This window comes from Homalodisca vitripennis, chromosome 5, assembly GCF_021130785.1.
Source record: "Homalodisca vitripennis isolate AUS2020 chromosome 5, UT_GWSS_2.1, whole genome shotgun sequence".
In the NCBI taxonomy this organism is placed as follows: Eukaryota; Metazoa; Arthropoda; class Insecta; order Hemiptera; family Cicadellidae; genus Homalodisca; species Homalodisca vitripennis.
This window is the reverse complement of record NC_060211.1, coordinates 108,130,233-108,150,027: the sequence shown is the minus strand read 5'-3', so window position 1 is coordinate 108,150,027 and position 19,795 is coordinate 108,130,233. Positions and strand designations below refer to the sequence as shown.

Below are 19,795 nucleotides of genomic sequence, written 5' to 3'. Positions count from 1 at the left end.
AGAACTTAAAATTGATGTGTAAAATGAGTGTTTGATTGGTGGTATGTATTCTAAAAGAGACATCAAGTCCTTCTTTTTCGGCTCATCTATTTTTCTTCCATTGGGGTAGAGAACATCTAACTGCATTACTTTCCGTTGTTGTCCTTTTTTGACGTTGACAATGGAAAAGGGGACCTCTTCGTTGTTAGAGTATTTGTAATGTAAGAGCAGAGGCTCTGACTGCTTAAAATTAATCCACTGTATTTTAAGCCACTCAACCTTTATTGATCATTTCCCACATCCCCAGTTTTGACAACTTTGCGGTTTGTAATATTGTTCATAAGCTTTTCAAATGAAAAGTCATCTTTTTTCAATTTTTTTTACTTTAAAATTGTGGCTTTTTTGCTGACAAGATCACCTTGATCCAATCATCTGGTACATAAACTTCAGAGTGATACTTTTTTTCTTTTTCAATAAGACCAAAAATCTTGGTCACAGGCCAAATATGTATGTCCTGAGACTAAAAATTTGTGGTCAATCTCAGTACAAAAATATTTAGGAGACGTAGCAATGTAATCACATAGTGCAGCTACTTTTATATTGCGGTTTTGACCGCCACATTGGTCACTGTACATGATCAGTTTTGAAGTTTTAAACATGGTTTTCCACAAAAATGTAAAAATACATGATCCCACTTCCTCAGGGCCACGGGAGGCTACAGCCTCATTCCACACATACATGTAGCTGTCTTTAGTTGGACAAATTGTGTATTCCTAAACAATACGTCCACAACTGCCGTTTGTGTAATAAACTGGCCCTGTGGATAGCACAGGTGTTGGCAATGTTTTCATTAAATCAAACGCAATCACGCTAACGTCATTTGAAGGATTCCTTCCCTTTTTCAGCATCTACCCTGTAACCCGTTCGTGCTGATTCAGCTAAGCGCCAGTGTAATTCTTGTTCAATTTTTACAGGCCTTTGTTCAGTTTCTGGTAATGATTTAAGTTTGATGTTATATGCATCACACTTACGGCAGCTGTCTGTGACTGGAGCATGAAAGTGATAATTAAAATCATTATTAAAAACCTTTCTAAAGACAAAGGGTGAAACATGATCAACCTGATTTCTTCAACATACATTTTGTACATGATTGAGATATTTAAGTTGGGCGAAAGATACTTTCGATTTGGATGTTTTACCCTAGAGTAGTGGGAATCATAAGCTAGAAACTTACTAATGAAGTCCTTTACCTTTTTGCAGCCTATGATCAGGGGTTTTATTTTTAGGGACTTTTTCCTTGTCCTCTCTTGTCTTTTGGTGGGGTTATGGCGTTGTCTTTATTTTTTAATGGCCCGTTGAAATTCTGCCATCACTTACTCCTAAAAACTTTTTTTTAAATACTCCTTACATACCCTGACTTCTTCTCCACTTTCCTTTTTTAAGTTATATATCCTTGTAAACATTCGTTTCTCTGAATTAGATTTTGTATAAAACTCTTTGTTTTTTGACAACTGTTACTAAGTTATTTATAAAGGAGGTTTGTAGATTATGGTCCGCTAGGTCATAATAGGAATAAAATATTTTTTTTACAGTGTTCAGTCGGCAAATTTAAGGTGACACTTAAGTAAACAAACAAATGTCTCAAGCCACAACAATGGAACAGAATGTGGGTTTAGGCCACACGGCTGTGGCTTGGGCCACTATTTCAGTTTGCAGCTGACTCAAAGACCAATAATAAACAAACAAAACTAGTGCTGCTATCTATCAGAAAAATGGAAAAGGTGGCTTGGATCGATATGCAGTATTTAGAATAAGAGTGTTAGAGATATTCTAAGGCTCATATCTCAATATTGCTATTTTGTGGGTTAGGCCACTTGTCCGCTTAGCGCCTCATATAAAGCAGTACAGTACATAAATACCCTCAATTTTGACAATTATGTTATCTGTTCAGATTCACAATCATCGATTGTAGCAATTGAAAATGCAAGTAAGGTAAACACCAGAAGGACTAATGATGAACATTATAAAAATTATTTTAGATGGAAATAAAAATATTACATTTCAATGGGTACCGGGACACTCAGGTATAGATGGCAATGAAATAGTAGACAAATTGGCCAAAGAAGCGATAGGAGATGGAGATAAAGAAGAGGAATTTTTCATTGGTGCACACGATTTTAAAGCTTATAAAAAAAAATTATAAATCAACAAATTTAATCAACATGTAAAAGACTCACCCAAAGCAAAATGGTATAAACAAATTAAGAGTGAATTTAATAATAAACCTTGGTTTAATACAATGAACATGAGCAGAGGAAACCTAATAAACATCATTAGGCTACGGTTGGGTCATGCAAATGTTAACCTTAATCTCTATAAAATGAAACAATATTTCACCCCCATGTGTCTAAAATGCTCCTTAGGACAAACAGAAACCATAGAACACTTCATATTCAAATGCCCCAGTAATTATTATATAAGACAACTATGTTTTAAGAAAATCAGTAGACTAATTGTTAGTGATAATGTAACATTAAGTAGCATTCTGGCGCAAGAAGATATAGAGTTATATAAGGAAATAAACCAATTCATTTCATTGTGTAAAATAAATTTATAACATCACTCACACACACTAGAAAAAATTAAGTGTCTCCTGGTCATGGGCTCTGTCTACCGCGGTCCAAACCTTTTCGGGATAGACTAGGCCTGATGGACCCCTGGCAAGAAGATCATCCTAAAACCCAACCATCCAAGTTTAATCCTTCTCTCAATAGAATGTCCTTAAATCTTTTACTAATAAACACGGTTAGACACACATATTGTAAATAACCTGTTGTAATTAAAATCATCTTAAGAAAATCTAAATTCACAGGAAAGGACCTAATTTAAACTAACATCTAATTAATAAATTGTTAAACATAAATGTTATTATCACTCTCTATTGCATGCTATCAATGTCTATTTGATTTATAATTCAAGGCAATCACAACTAAAAAGAGTTAAGGGTTCAAAGAGGCTTTTTGGTTTTCAAACCTAGCCTATGCCAAGTGGCATCAACAAGAAATAAATAAATAAAAAAAATAAAAATATCACTCTCTGTCCAACATCTTTTAGATATGGCCGCCACTTTCTCAGTTAACCATCTACAATGACCAACCACAAGAAACTATCATGATTGGATTAAGAGCTTTGCTGTCATGGTGGTGAATTTATCAGTTAGTATTTCCAATAGTCTAATTTCTTAGACTTACTTGTTATCCTATCACTACTTTCCATAATTTATTATTAGTCGCTCTAATATCTACAATCTACTACCATACATTTTATAATCCTCTGACTCCTGTGACTTTGTCCTCTGAATTTTGTTTGGTATTCTATATGATTTCGTGCCTTTCCTTAATCTCTATTGTTGGTTATTATTGTATACATGATTGATGTTCTGTTGTCCAAGTCGCTACTGTTTTATTTATGAGAAGTAGTCTTCTTACAACATTCTGATTGTTGTTATATATCGCTTGTTAATAATTATCTTTAATCATAATTCATGTTAAATACATCACTGTTAGCGGTTCGCCTAGTCACTTTATTCTACAAATGACTTATTGAAAACTAATATTATTATGTATAAAAAATATTGATCACAAAATTAATGTTCACCAACAAAAAAATTATGGTTGCCTGTAAAGTCGGTTTTACGGGCGAAGATTTTACGTGACAACGTCTTTTTCTCGGTAGAATATTTATTGATATGAATATTATTAAATTGCACAACAGGAACAAGGAATTGAATGAAAATAAGAATTGCACAAATTTTAACTATAGAAATATATTTTGTTTACTAAAACATTGTACATAATTTGAAATTAATTAAAATTTGTTATTGTAAATGGTAAAGTTGAATAAAAAATTTACTAAAATTGGAATTTGAAATTCTTGCTAAACACAGTTAAATTCTAACTCCGCGCGTGGTGATTGGTCGGTTTAGTTCGTTTGTTTGGTCGCACTGTTATGACAGGTTAGAGGTTATAATTTGTTATTTTAAATGTTTGACTAGCAATACGCGCTGTTTCTTCTCAATCGACTGAATTACGATTGATTGCAGAGTGATTTAAACTAATAATTTACTTAACACTATCAACATTTGTCAATAGTATGACATAACCTATAAACTCAGTTTCTCAACTTTTGTGTCAATCTAACAATTAATCAATCAATCATAGTTTACGATAATGAAATATCAGTGTACAATTATTTACCTTTATTGTTGTAGTTGTTGTAAATGACGAATCTAAGCACTCCACATTTTCACGAATAAACATAGTTATCTGCTTTATCCCGTGCGGCGAACCCACAGTTATCTGCTTTATCCCGTGTGGATCCCGTGCGGCGGACCCACTGGACGGGCATCGTAACGTTACCGGGCGTTACATTTTTTTCATGAGTGACTCCGAGCCGCAACCTAATTTAAGACGTTGTCACGTCAAAAATCCTCTCCGCATAAAAACGATATTGTGTTGTCTTATCGCTTCAATAAAAGAAAAGGTGAAATTGATTAATCTCTATAATTGGGCGTTACCATTGCTTGTGGCATTACTGAAAATATCATAGAGTAGAAAACAAACAACATGATTAGAGTCCATAGATCTTAGCATTACAAGGATTAGTAAGTTTTGTCCATTTTTATACTCTATGATTTGATCCGTATGATCATTACCAAAGAATATTTTGTCGTATCTGATCTGATCAGCTGTTTATAGTTTGTGCTTTCGCTTTGTAATCCTTCGTTGTATATGAAGTCGTGAATTACACTGTAATGTCTACTTTGGTTTGCTTTGGTTGGATTTGAGGTTGTCAATAGTATAAAAGAGAAGTTTAAATGAAAATGTAATTTACGTACTGAGTACAAGACGTGATATCAGATTTTCTTATCTTTTGTTGTAAAGCACCTTCATCCTACTATAAAAGTTATACTTAAACGTTTTAGGATTAAATTGATATGTAAGGTATGTATATTGGATTTCTTTATTGAACATTTAAAAAAATTAGGCTACAACTTACGTTATTTTTATTTTTTTATTACGTTATCTAATTGAAGATAACTGTTAAAAAACACAGTGTTGTGTTAACTGTGATATATGTTATTTTTAAACATAATATTTGTTATTAGAAATTTCAACTCAGTTTTTGGTTTGATATAAGCTATAACATAACTCCTTATTCTTCAAAACAAACTCAGACACAGCCTTCAGGAACATCTCTACAGTGATTAGGAGCTTTCTTTTATTGTAGCCTAGTATGGAACTGCTCGCTGAAATGAAGTTCGTTTTCCAAAGAAGGAGATATCAATACGTAGTCTAATTCTTAATGCTAGTTCTCAGCTTTCCTTAAAAAAAAAAACAGACAACAATAAGTTAACCTCTTGAGCATGTTTGTCTGCAGTATAATAAGTGGCCACCAACAATCAGACAATGATATGAAATCATCGATATTCATCACCATCCAATGGACTGAAAGCAAAATGTCAGATCAAATAACGTAATAGATATTTCAAAGAACAGTATAGTTTGGCTAGTTTTCAATCTTTGAAATTATAATGTATAAATATAATTAAATTATAATATATAATTACAACAAAACAATAACATTTGAAAGACATATTTCAGGCTTTAAAAATGTTGATATAGAGAAGCTATATTTTTATATGTAAAAGAAATGAATTTCTTTTTTAAATTGTATAAAATATCTAAATTGTATTTAAAATACTCTTGAACCATGTAGTACTATTATTTCACAGAGTAGACATGTTTGAAATGGATCACCACCAATAATCATAATTTCTCGTTGATACACATAATCTGCAATGCACTTACTTCTGAGACCAGTTTTAAAGATTTCTTTGTTTATAAACACATTTTGAGCCAATATTTGCATATTCATTGTCATTTTCACTAACCTTCATAATACATAAAGTAAATAACAACAGCTGATAATAACGACACTAGCAACAGCCTATTTATGACGCTTGCTAATGTTGTCACTAGTTTAAATAAAGAAAGCTGTCAATGATTAATTATGAGTATCTATAGGTCATAGCCTATGTTGTATTCGATAGTATCGATAATCATCATCTAATTGTGTTGGTGGCCGCTTATTATACTGTAGCTGCATGTTTTGTTAATGAAATCTTGGGTTACTGTGAAGTTTCCTTTTGCTACTATAGTTTGGTGTTTCATTTTGCTAAGGCAACTATTTAGGTGAACATATTTAATGACAGATGTGCTGATCGGGTTTTGGAAGATTTCTACATAGACAAGAATTAGTTCTACCTTGTGCATGTCCATTACAAAGCTCAGTGGGCTACCAATCAATGTTTGAATTCCATGTATAAACATATTGATGTAGATATTTAGTTTCAAGGTATTTAGATAAATTACAACATTATATAACATTATTAGCAAAATAATGTTATCTACATTTTTGTTTTTCAGGAGATAAATAAGAAAATATGACAACAGATGATAATTTGTACTGGTATCATGGTAGGACGTCTAGAGAGGCTGCCGAAGAATTGTTATTAAGTGGTAAGTCATGTCAGTAGTCTGGTGTATAAACAGAATGTTCTAGTTGAAGAGAATATTGTCTCGAAAATGGATACTAGTAATAACTGTAATACATCTTTTAGTAATAATTATGTTTTATTTTGGTGTGGAAGTTATAATCCTAAAAGTTCTGGTCAGGAGTCAGCATTCTCCTACCTACAAGGCATATACATTACTGTCCCTACTTTCATATATGTAGATTATCCCCATTCATATTCTTTTCTTTTCATCGAAAACAAGGACAAAACCTGTGTGATTCTACATAATAATTTTGCTATTTTCTCAATACGTATTATCTCTTAAAACGCAATTAAAATTACTCCCGTAAAAAATATAACAGCAGTATTATATATTTTTGAAATTTGTGTACGCAGTGAAAACATTTGAAATTGGGAATAAACCACAGTGCACGATAATACACGAGGAAATAGTACATAACAGATTATTATCAATTTATGCAGATTATTTACAATGAGTAAATTGTAACTGAAGTTTTTGCATAGTTTAGTGCATAGAAATAAATAAGTTCAATAAAAATGTGCATAAATATTTACATGTAAAAATGTGAAATTTGACACAAACTGATTCATACAGTAGCCTACAAGAAAAAAACTGAAATATTGTACTTTTTAAATCTTATTTGGTTAGAATAAATAGAGTTGTATAATGCAATTGTTATTATATACAAAATACACACAAAATATTGCTCATGAAAAAATGCACTCAAACTACACTGTTAACACATTCACTGCGTATGACAAAATTACCGGCGACAGAAAATGTGGGAATTATTTTTGTTTTTTACTTACCCAAAACGGAGTCAGGATAGCCGAAAGGGTTGTCCAAGGTATCCCGGAAGCTTCGTTGGCCGGAACGGGTGACGTCATGTCCGTGCCGAGTCTGCTCGTCATCCGCACCGGGTGCCGGTCCCCGTGTTGTATGTGCTCGCAGCGCACTAGGTTTCGGCACAAACACTCGCAAATTACATGTATATAGTACATGAATGACACGTAGATAGTACATCAATTGCACGTATTGGGGTGGGGTGGCCCACTGGGGGTGGGGGACACCGCCTTCACTGTCCTTAGAATGTATTCGAACTCGACTCATTGTCTTCATCAGATGAAAAATTATCGTCAATAACATTATCGTCTTCCTCCATTATGAGTACATACACAGTCAACAGACACTATAATCCACTCACAAAATATCGCAAAGCATACACAACAAACGAAAATGACGAACCGGCGACGAATCGCACCAATTGACTCACTGAAACAGGCACACCTCGCTATGAGTGTTACAGCCTTCCCGGGCAACTGCTCAGCTCACACTGAGGCAATATGAAAGCAGCTGCCGTATGCCAAGCTCGCTCGTCCACTGCCTGGTGCGCCATTTTCGCATGACAAGCATGCTCGTCACCCGCAGTGAATGTGTTAATATTGTTTAATTACTGTAGTGTATTTATAGAAAACATCATTAACATCTATGTTCTCATCACTTTCACTTAGGTTATGAAGGATTAACCTATATTTTTGCCCTCTTTATTGTCCACAGCATCAAAATCGATTGCACTTGAGAAGTGTTCATAATATTCCAAATATTTATTTCATGAATTTTTTGCCGGACATTTGATTGGTTAAGCTCAATATATGTATGTGTGCGTTGTGTGTACATATATATATATATATATATATATATATATATATATATATATATATATATATAAACAACAGCTATTTTAAAAGAGAAGATTATGTTAGAAACACTTCTAGTTGTTATAAATTAAATGGATGGTTGGTTTACTGCCAATGTGTTGAAATGGTATTATACTAAAACAAGTAATTCATCTTTCTGTTAAAAATACTGGTAAATAGGAAAGCAAAAATCTTCCTGACTTTACAAAATAGCATAAATTCTTAGGCATATCTAGATGATAATATTAATTGTAAGATTAATTTAGATATCTACAGAAGAAACTTAAATCAATAGCTGTCTTTTTGGATTTACGAGATACTGTTTCTTTTTTTATAACTATGTAAACTTTTTGTTAATCGACGCTACTTGTAATCTTAAAGATTATCAATAAAGAATTTCTGATTTCTTTAAATTCAAATTCGTTTATTAAGAATAATGCTTACATTACAGGTTTCCCCAATTACAATGCAGCATTAAATTATATAATTAATTAAATACAGAGAGAATACTATATGCACATAAGTATATAAATATGCATAACGACATAGTATAAGTTAAAAAAAATAATAAGTAATAATATCAAGAACAATATAATAGATAAATAGCAAACCACGAACAACAACTAAAGTCAAAATACTCTAAATACTAAATAACAACGTGACCGATTTTATTGAAGAAGATGACAAAATACAAACTATCAAAATGGAAATATTTTATAGAACTTGATAATCAATTTATACATGCAAAACTAAAAATACGGAGATCACCAATAAATACTAATCAATGCAATTTGAAACATTTTTGATAAATATTCTTAGATAATTACCAAAAATATCCACATCTAGCGGTAAAGCATTGTGAAGACCAATCATTACATTGATTGGCGAGTTGGCAGCCCGGCTGGTACGAGAGTAGCGAGGAGAGAACAACAAACGGTTTCGTGAATTGTGTCTAGGAACGTAGAACTGTAATTTTGATAACAGAGCTGAGTCGTCGATTGCGCCACCCACCAAGCCTATACAGGCAGACCAATATAGCCACCCGCCGCCTTTTACCCAGGGAGTCAAGATTAAATATTGACAGCAGTTCGAGATATGGAACTACTGTTGTGTAATGGCCAAATTCCTTGAAATATAAAAACCTTAGAAATTTCTTCTGGACGCTTTCTATTAAATCGGAGAGGTAAACAAACTGTGGATTCCAGATGACTGAGCCGAACTCTAACCTAGACCTTACTAAGGAGCAGTAAAGAAGTTTGATTACATTTGTATTTTTTAGGAAATTGCTAGATCTGCGGATGAAACCCAGTACTGAGAATGAAGATTTACAGATAGAAATAACATGGTCTGAAAATGAGAATTTTTCGTTAAACGTGATGCCTAGGTCTTTAATGGAACTGTTGGATGCCAGGTCAACGCTTCCTATCGAGTAATTAAAAATAACGTTGTTATTCTGAGATCTTTTTAAAAAACGCATTATAGAACATTTTTTTATGTTGAATTTTAAATTAGTCCTACTCCATTCAAACAGATTGTCAAGATCATTTTGCAGAATCTGACAATCAGAAATATCGTTTATACTCTTAAATATTTTCAAATCGTCTGCATAAAGTAAAAATTCACAATGTTTAATTGGAGAAGTGATGTTGTTGATAAATATAATAAACAGAAGTGGACCTAAGTTGGAGTCTTGAGGAACTCCAGATCCCGGATGAAATTCAGAAGACAATGTACCTTCATAAGTAACATATTGAAGCAGGGATCACTTCTGGCTGGTTTATACCTACCAGTTGAACCCACTACTGGGCACAGCAAAAAACCGATGTGCCACTTCAACCTGGGCAACCTTATGGATGTCCAGTAGCGGCACATCACTAACCGCAAATGTTGAGATTCTGGGGTTCATGGGCAATTCGATAGGTCTAGTCTACTGTGGAAGAAGACTGTTGGAGTTGGTGGGGTTTGCTCCCTTAACCTCAGAGGTTCTTGTTAACCTCAACAAGGGTGTGCCATCCCCTGCCTACTTTGACTGTAGAGGCTTGTTCAGAGCTGGCCTCCCCTTCTTCCGGGATGACTTTGAGATGTAGTGCCCTAATTCTTCCTCATGGATCTCGATAGGAGGCGGCCCCTACTCTCTAACCTTACCCATCCTGAATATCCTATCACTCCGGAAGCAGCAACGCAAAGGTTCTTACAGGACTAAGTGCAATTATAAGCTTCTTGTCCTAAGAGAGAAAAAAAAAAAAAAAAAAAAAACATATTGAACTCTTTTGGACAGATAAGATGAAAACAACTTTATCAATGAAGAAGATAAGCCAAAATAATTAAGTTTGGAAAGCAATGTCAAATGGTCCACTTTGTCAAATGCCTTTTCGAAATCTGTGTATATGACATCGATTTGACCTCCAGAATCTAAAGTTGAAATGCAGAATTCAGAAAAATTGACTAAGTTTGATGTGATGGATCGACCAGGAAAGAAGCCGTGCTGATGAGGACTAATGAAGCATTTTACATGAGCGAACAATCTGTTGTACAATATGGACTCAAATACTTTAGCAGGTGTTGATAAAATAGATATGGGTCTGTAGTTCTTTATGTCTGATCTTTGTCCTTTTTTGAAAATAGGATTAACTTTGGCTCGTTTCCAAACGTCAGGAAATTGTGAAGAAGAAATGGAAATATTAAAAATGTGAAGTAAAGGTGAAACCAGTAATTCGGAACAAGCTTTGAAAATATAGGGAGGCAGACCATCCGGCCCCACGGAAGCTTTTGGTTTTAATTTTTGAAGAGCCGAGAGCACCTCGTTGCGGGTGACAGCGGCGAGTGTCATGACAGGCACGCCGGGCATGACCGGGGAGCGGAGCGCACAGCGCCACAACTCCTCACTGTCCAGCTGACAGTGTTCATACACTGAACCAAAATACCGAGCAAACTTGTCTGTTATCTGGGCGGCCTCCTCTACCCTCCCCGTCTAAGCTCATAACAGCCGGTCTGCCATCTACTACTCTCAAATTATTTATTTCTCGCCAAAAAGATTTAGGATTTAACCTTAAATTGCTTTCAACAATACTAATATGATTTTTAAACGCTTGCTTAGTGCAAACTTTTACTGTACTTCGTAATTCCTTGTACTCTTCATAAATGCTAGGGATCTTATATTTTAAGTATTTACGTCTAACAATGTTCTTACGCCTAATCAAACTAATTAAATATCGATCAAACCAAGGAGGGTACTTAGAATTCAATTTACGATGAACAGGTACACATTGACAAATAATTCTATTTAAAACTGAATAAAAATAATTAACGGCTTCATTAACACTACACATTTCTAATAAATTAGACCAATCAACATCTCTTAGATAATTATACAACATTAAAAAATCTGCTCTTTTAAAGTTAAACAAGTTTGTATTAGGAACTATGTAATTAATGCTCTGAACAGTGGACTTAAAAGTAATACTGAGTGGTTGGTGATATTTATCAACATTGACTACTGGATAACAATACTGTTCAACAGTTAGACCTACTATGTCAGATAAATTCAAATCTAGAGTTTTACCAAGTTCGTTTTTTATATCATTATGCAAAAGTAAATTATACATTTCCATAAAAAATAATAACTGCTTACATATTTCATTACCCAGTTTTAAATCAAAGTTTATTCCAGTAATTGGTAGATTAAAATCTCCAAGGATTAAAAGTTTTTTGTTTTTAAGTGATAGGGAATGAAATTTGTCGAAAAAAGAATTATAATCAGCCAATGGTGAATTGGGAGGAAAGTATGTGCAACATACAATTATTGATGATTTGTTTAGAAACTCCAACTTTAACAATATGTTTTCTCCAAAATCTTCTAAATCACTAAGTCTCTGAACTTTAATATAATTTGAAACTGCAATTAACACCCCTCCCCCCTTGTCTTTCCTGTTCGCAGTTGACACCGATCCCGACGGAATACCTGATAGCCGTCGGGGAACAGTTCTGCGTTATACACTGACTCGTTTAACCAAGTTTCTGTTAAGGCAATTATATTCCAATTGTTGTTCAATATACGAGGTCCAATCAAAAAAGTATCCTACCTTTTGGTGCAACGTAAAACTGAAGTTACCTGAAAAAAGCTGGCGTTAATTTTCTTCAAAATAAGCACCCTGAGAAGCAACACAACGATTCCAGCGACGTTTCCACTTCTGGAAGCAGTCTTGAAAATCACTTTTCGGCATCGCCATGAGATCAGCCGTCGTTTTTTTCATAATTGCTTCTCGACTTTCAAATCTGGTGCCTTTCAATGGTTTTTTTGAGGTGGGGGAAGAGCCAAAAATCGCATGGAGCCATATCTGGAGAGTACGGAGGCTGAGGAACTTTGCGGAGTGCCGTGTTTCGCCAAAAAAGTTTGAATGAGCTGGGAAGAATGAGCTGGCGCATTGTCGTGGTGTAGCCGCCAATTTTGAGACGCCCACAAGTCAGGTCTTTTGCGGCGAATCGCATCTCGGAGACGACGTTGGACACTTAAATAGTACTGTGCATTCACAGTTTGACCCTCAGGGGCATATTCATGGTGCACAACTCCACGGTGGTCGAAAAAAACAGTAAGCATCACTTTGACATTGCTTCGAACTTGCCTTGCTTTTTTTGGCCCGAGGATCCTGGGGAGACTGCCATTGTGATGACTGAAATTTGGTCTCAGGGTCAAATCCATAGACCCAACTTTCGTCTCCAGTTATTATCGATGTCAAAAAGTCCGCATCATCCTCACAACATTGCAGCATGTCCTCGGCAACATCCAATCGCTGTTGCTTCTGCTCGTCTGTCAGCAATTTTGCCACAAATTTTGCGGCTACCCGGCGCAATCCCAAGTCATCCGTTAAAATTGCTTCAGCTGATCCGAAACTGACATCTAACTCAGTACTTACTTCCTCCACAGTCATTCGACGATTTTCACAGATCAAAACTTTTGCTTTCTCGATGATTTCCTGAGTTCGACTTGTTTTTTGGTCGGCCCGAACGCGCGTCACTTTCTGCCGAGGTTCGACCACTTTTGAAACGGTTATACCACTCTTTAATCTGCGTAACACTCATTGCCTCATTTTCGAATGCTAGCTGAATTTTCCGAATGGTCTCACTTTGTTTTTCTCCGAGTTTCACGCAAAATTTAATGCAATAACGTTGTTCCACTTTTTTCGTCATCTTCACAGTTAGAGAAAACCGATACATGCACTTGACTTATCAGTACATACTGACCCGTCTCCGGCGAACCAGTCGGGGGATCAAGATAAGACTTTGTACCTTTCCTTATCATAGTAGGAACTATTGTCGCAACAAATCTTATCTCATTATTGGCAGCAGAAGCCGCGATACACGACGAGGTCGGATACTTTTTGATTGGACCTCGTATTTAAACGAAAATCTGTAGTTTTTGACCGTTAGCCCCCTTACATTTTGATAATATACATGCAAAATCTTATTTGATCCCATCAATTATTATTTAGAAATTCTAATACAGGCAAATATATTAACTGTAACAAATAAACACAAAACAAATTAATAAATTAATATTACATGCAATAAATTAACAACAACAACAGTGCTTATTAACATGCGGTAAAAAGAATACATATAAACCGAAGTTATGATGAAAGGTTGATGTATCTTACTTGAGAGAGTCCAGATCCGACACATCCGCGACAAGAACAGCAGCTCGGCCTTCCCTTTTGCGTAGAAAGATCTTCCCGGCGTTGGTGATCCAGGCGTAGCTATAGTCGTGCTCGGTCTTAAACTTCCTCACCTCGGCCCAGAGATGACGGTTATCCTTCGACAAGGACAAGTTGACGAAGATCTTGTTCTCGTGTGGTAGCCCAGCTCAGCTGCGTTGATTGATCTCTTCACCTTGACTCGGCGGCGCATCTCCTCCATATCAATCCGACGGCAGAATTTGACAATAATGCCGCGCGGAGACTCAGGCTTGCTCGGGTTCTTGGCCAGTCTGTGGGCAGCGTCCACCATGGAGCTCTCGAACTTGAAGTTGACAGCATTCGCTACCTTCTTCACGACCTCACAGATGTCCTCAGTCTTTGCCTCCGGCACACCATTGATCTCCAGGCAGTTGCTCCTTGAGTACTGCTCGCTTGCGGCAACCTTCCTCTTCAACACAGACACAGATTTCTTCAAGATTACATTTTCACTCCTCAGGGTTTCAATCAAATTTTCAGCACTTGTAATTTTACCGGCATTTTCTTTCACCGAATTTTCAGTCTTCAATCTTGCTAAAGCACATATCATAAGTTTCAGTAATCTCCTTCTTGAAAAGTTTGATGTCTTCCTTTACTTTAGAAATTTCATTCAAACATTCACTATTCCTGTGTTTTAATTGCCGTACTTCGTCAATCAGCAGATTTAATTTCTCGTCAACAGTCATGTTGTTGCGCTCCTCCTGACTAGAACAGCTGTTGCTCCGTGTGTTGACCATTGTCAAGCGCTTATCAGTCGACCTTGACCTGACACACCTCACTGCACCGCTCCTAACCTTAAACCTGCTTACGCAACAACTATTAATTCGAATTGCACGGGATATACTACCAGTAAGCATGCAAACTGGTTCGTAATCACTCCAACACTACAGAAATAATGTACATGCACAGTTTCAACATTAAATAATCACTAATTCCCGCACAAATACTGGTTTCTTACGGAGCGAGCAAAAGCGTGTCAGTCAGCTTTCATGTCAACTTTAAACACAATTAAAGTTGTTGACCATGGTTATGTTGAGTCCACTTTCAGATATGGTATTGTTTTGTGGGGGGAAGGTGTCAGGAATTAAAACAGTATTCAGACTCCAAAAACGGTTAATACATATCATAACAAATTCCCACCCAAGAACTTAATGCAAAAATCATTAAAAAATTTAAAATATTAACTATAGTGGGACTGTACATCTACGAGACTCAATTGGATTTATTGTAAATAACATAGTTTACCAGAAAGTACAAAATTTCTGCATGATTACAATACAAGAATCGGTAATAAATATAGATTACTAAATCACTGTCTTAATTTATTTGCAAGGAGTCCTCAGGACTTTGGGTTGAAGTTGTACAATGTTATAACAAATTATTATAAAAGTTTAAATGAAAATCAAATCAAAGAGTTGAAGACGTTATTAATTTATAATCCTTTTTATTCTGTACAAGAATCCATTAATTTTAAATTTTGAATGATTAAAAAAAAAATAAAACCAGTGTAGTAATATACTAAAAACAAGTTTATTAAAAATAACTGTAAGCTAGTGGTCTGTATTGTTCAGTGTTTGTATTTTAGGATGGTTATAGTATTAGCTTAGCATTTATGACAAATCACCCGTCCAAAATGTGTTTATATTGTGCTTGGATCTAATGTGCCAGTAAAGAATGTATATATATATATATATATATATATATATTGTTAATAAAATTAACGCATCTATAGGCGGAATCTCAGCTACAAGCCATGTTAGCGGCCGTTGCTTTAAAGCCGACTGTAGACAGTTATGTTAAATATATCAACGATGATGACGAACTGCTTGGATTAATTCAGAACTAGTTCTTCACCATTTTAAAAGTAAAGCTTTTTGTGTTTATCGGCACTAGCTGCGTTTAAAGCATTGTCAGTTCTGCATTTATAGGCGTTGCTAGCCGTGCTAGAAGGGTTAATAAAAGTAAAGTAAAGAATGTCTTATTTTACCAGGCGAAGTTGGAGCAGCATTTAAGGTTCTGCCATGGTTGACTATCTAGTCAAGGCGAGAAATTCCCTAGGGCTAAGAAGCCCTCTCTAACACTTAACCTGGGGACCAACGGCTTAAAGGTGACTTCCGAACCACCACCAATGGCCGGGCAGGCGGGCCGCTTGCAAGGACAGGATCGCTCAGCGGTCACCTGTCCAAGCAGCAGCCACGCTCGGCGTTGCTTGATCTGGTTATCTTGCGATAACTGCCGTACCCACTACACTGCGCCACTGGTTAATTATGATCTTTCAGATTAAAAATGGAAAGCTGATTTGGAATTCCAATAAAGCTTCTAAAAAAAGTTTACTGTCTATATATTTGTTTTTTTTTTTTTTTAGATTATATCAATTTTATAAGTTATGTTAAAGGTATAAAATTTAAATTTTCAATATATGCTATATCGTAAAATCTTGTTTGTCTAGGTTTTTGGGTTACCCAGATTGGTTTTACACAGTGGAAGGAGTTCCAAGTTTTGTAATAATAAACATTTTTTATTGAATTTCAAACAAAATTTGTTCTTCCATGAATATGTTTGGTGTTCATAATAGCGCGTACTATAAAATGAAAATTTAACAATGTTGTAGTAGGTCTATGAGAGGTTAATAATTTTACATTTGGAATATGCAAATGATTTACTTTAGTCCAATAATTATATTGGTGTGATGATTGATGTTTAAATTGTTTCAGTAGCTTGCTTTTCAGTGGTAACGAAGGACAGTGAAACAATTTTGATAATAAAGAACTGGAACTCATTGAGATTAGTAAAACAAATACAAATTTTCTTTACCATGAGACGTTGTGTTAATTGTTTATTTAACAATAAACCATGTTTCCAAAAGCCAAAAGTTTGGCGGCCTGTTTTAGAAAATGATTTTCTTGTTTAAACTTGGTAATTGATAATTTCACGTGTAACTGACTCATAAAATGTTTGAACATTTTTGTTTTCGCGCTATATTAAAAAAATCATGTATTTAAACCTACAAATGGTGTACATTTATGTATCAACCTTTAAGCCCTAATTGGCATATTCATTAAAGATTTTTTGAAAATTAAAAATAAAACATTACATTACTAAAACATTAGCCATTGCCACATATTAGTACTGCTAACATACATTTCTGTGGAAATCAAATTATATTTCTACACGTAAATATAAAACTACGGTACATAACGATATATGGTACAATATTTAAAATTTATTTTATGTAATCGTAGCAAGCAATTATACAATAAGGAATGCATAACATAATGCGCCTCAATCGAGATGCTAGTGTTGAAGTGAATCTCGATCAAGGGTTAATATACAATTGGAAAATGTAATTATTTTGAAGTTTTTATACTGTGTTAGATTGTTATGGGATCCAATATTAACCCTTTGAGTGCCGGAGCATCGCTGTCAGCGATCCCGCATTATATGCAAGAAATGCCAGAATCGCTGTTAGCGACTTCTGCAGTAACGCTTATATTTTATATAATATTTATCTAAATTGGTTCAATGACTATACATACGCATTCCAAAGGCTTCAACGTAACTTTTGATGTAGGTTTTGTTGCATTCTGGTTAGATTCTGATTTTTACGACGGTTGTACAGTGAGCGTGTCTGTCGAGTTTAGAATCAACTGCTACGCGGACGAGCCGTTACGTGTTTTGTTTGCGCTGCTGTTTATTTCACAAATGATATTGAAAGTTTTTAAGTGTAAATGGGTTTGTAGTGTTAGTATCTTCAAATTATTTCGTTTGTGTATGTTGTGTGTATGTCTGTGTGTAAGTAGAACAATGCCGCAAGTTACGGCGATCGTAAGCAGCTAGTACTTTACTAAATACGTTTGTATAGTTTTTATGGTTTTTGTGTTTGTTCATTGATATTTATACACAATGAGTCGTAAAAACATTGCAGACAATGAAGACCTAGTATTGCAGGCATTACATTTAACCTTTCCAGCGTTATTGACGCGGATCCGCGGAGGGCCATTACAAGCTCAAAACGTTATTGCCGTGGATCCGCGTTTTTGCATTCTTTATTTTCTTACTGCTATGTTAGTTTAATATTTTGCTGCTAGATGGTTCTAGTAGTCATGCGACATACAGACGGGTTGCCCCGCCTCGAATTCTGTTACAATGGGAGTGGCAGTTGCTTCTAATTGGCCAAAACACTGTTTAGCGGGCGTGGCCCCGCGCCTTTCACAAAGTCATTGACGGGAGCTCCCGTCAAGGCATCTAGCCAGTTAGTGGGAAGCGTCCGGTACGCGCATATGTATTTCGGTTATCGCTAATTTTCTGTTGTGTCCTATTCTTTTTAAAGTAAATTATTCATATTATATACAGCAGTTTACAGTATTTATTCAGTGTTTTTTACCATTACTCGTGTGAATGGCGAATCCAGACGATTCGGAATTTGAAGATTCGGTAATTTTGAGCAATTACTTGTCAACCCCAAACTTTTTCATATATTACTACGGTCATAAGGATGTTATCAGAAAGCAAGAAACATAATTCAAGCCCCGCAAGGCTGTCCTACAGGTTGCCGAGCGATAAGAAGGTTCAAAGTCCACGCGATAACAGTGGCTTGCGGGAGACGCGCGGAATGTCAGTTGTGACAGCCCGCCACCAAATAAACATTCTTTGTCTACTTTTGTATTTTTCTAATTTTATTGGTTTGTAATATAGTATATGTTTATCTATAAAACTGTGTTTCATTCCCATACAAATTGAAAAAAATAAAAAAAATATTAGTGACAACTACACTGCTATTCTACGATATTTTCAAAAGTTAAAAATTAGCCTAGGAAATCCAAAAAGGGCTAAACAAATCTTTTTCGCCGTTAAATAACTCTATTTTGACATACAGAAATGAAAAAAAATTTAACTTTACACATTGGAAATTTAAAAAAATTGTAACTTTATCAAAGATCAGGTCTAATTTTTCATGACGCTTAAAGGGTTAAGCATTATCAGTGTAGACAATACACAGAGTTTTAGGTTAGGTTAGAAAATTTCTAGTTTTGTAGTGGTTCATATTTTCATATTTATTTTCAAAACTTTATTTATAAGTATAAAAAAAATGTTTATATGTCTTTTTGTAAAGCATTAAATGGAGTATAAGATAGAATAACTAAAAGTGAAAAAATAAAATATTTCAATAACACTAAGTTGTGTCAAAATAAAAAACTAAATGTTTTTACTCATAAAGTTTTTGTTAATGATTTTTTTTATTTGTATAAAAACGTTAAATAAGTGATCAATGTATAATATGTGTAGATAAAATATATTTATCTAAACAAAAACAAAAACCCAAGACATTATACCAATAAATAAATTTGTTATGAATTTTTTAACCAGACCCTTGCAGAATCAGGCATTTTCGCTCGGCATTTTATGCATACCATATAGCAAAACGCTGCGGCACTCAAAGGGTTAAAGTACTGTACTGTGTTTTACAGGCTCCCATATTGGACTTTGTTGATAAAAAAGTTTTATTGTTTATTTCAACAGAAGGAAGGATAGCAATTCCATTCAAAATTTCAAGTTTATACATTTACTTTGAAAATGTAAAAAAGACAGGCAGAAAAATAAGTATTTTAAGATCTTCATTTCAGAACTTTTTCTATATTTTAATGTGTTTCAATATTTCAAAGTTTGGCGGCTTATTTATCTTTTATAAAAACATCAATATTCTACTATCAGTTGGTTGAGCTGATGTTATTGTGAAGATACAATCACAAAATGAAACAATAAGACTTTTTCACTTAGTCTTTTACAGATA

At 34.7% G+C, this 19,795-nt stretch overlaps 1 protein-coding gene across 1 annotated transcript in view; it reads left to right on the top strand.

Annotated features, from left to right (window-relative positions):
* The first annotated feature begins 4,744 nt into the window (after positions 1-4,744).
* Positions 4,745-19,795, top strand: part of LOC124362684 (tyrosine-protein kinase Shark-like) — a 66,274-nt gene continuing 51,223 nt past the window's right edge. Inside the window, exons 1-2 of the mRNA XM_046817387.1 lie at positions 4,745-4,982; positions 6,468-6,560. Coding sequence (XP_046673343.1) covers positions 6,485-6,560 — 76 coding nt within the window. The 5' untranslated portion in view covers positions 4,745-4,982; positions 6,468-6,484. The remainder of the gene's footprint in view (positions 4,983-6,467; positions 6,561-19,795) is intronic.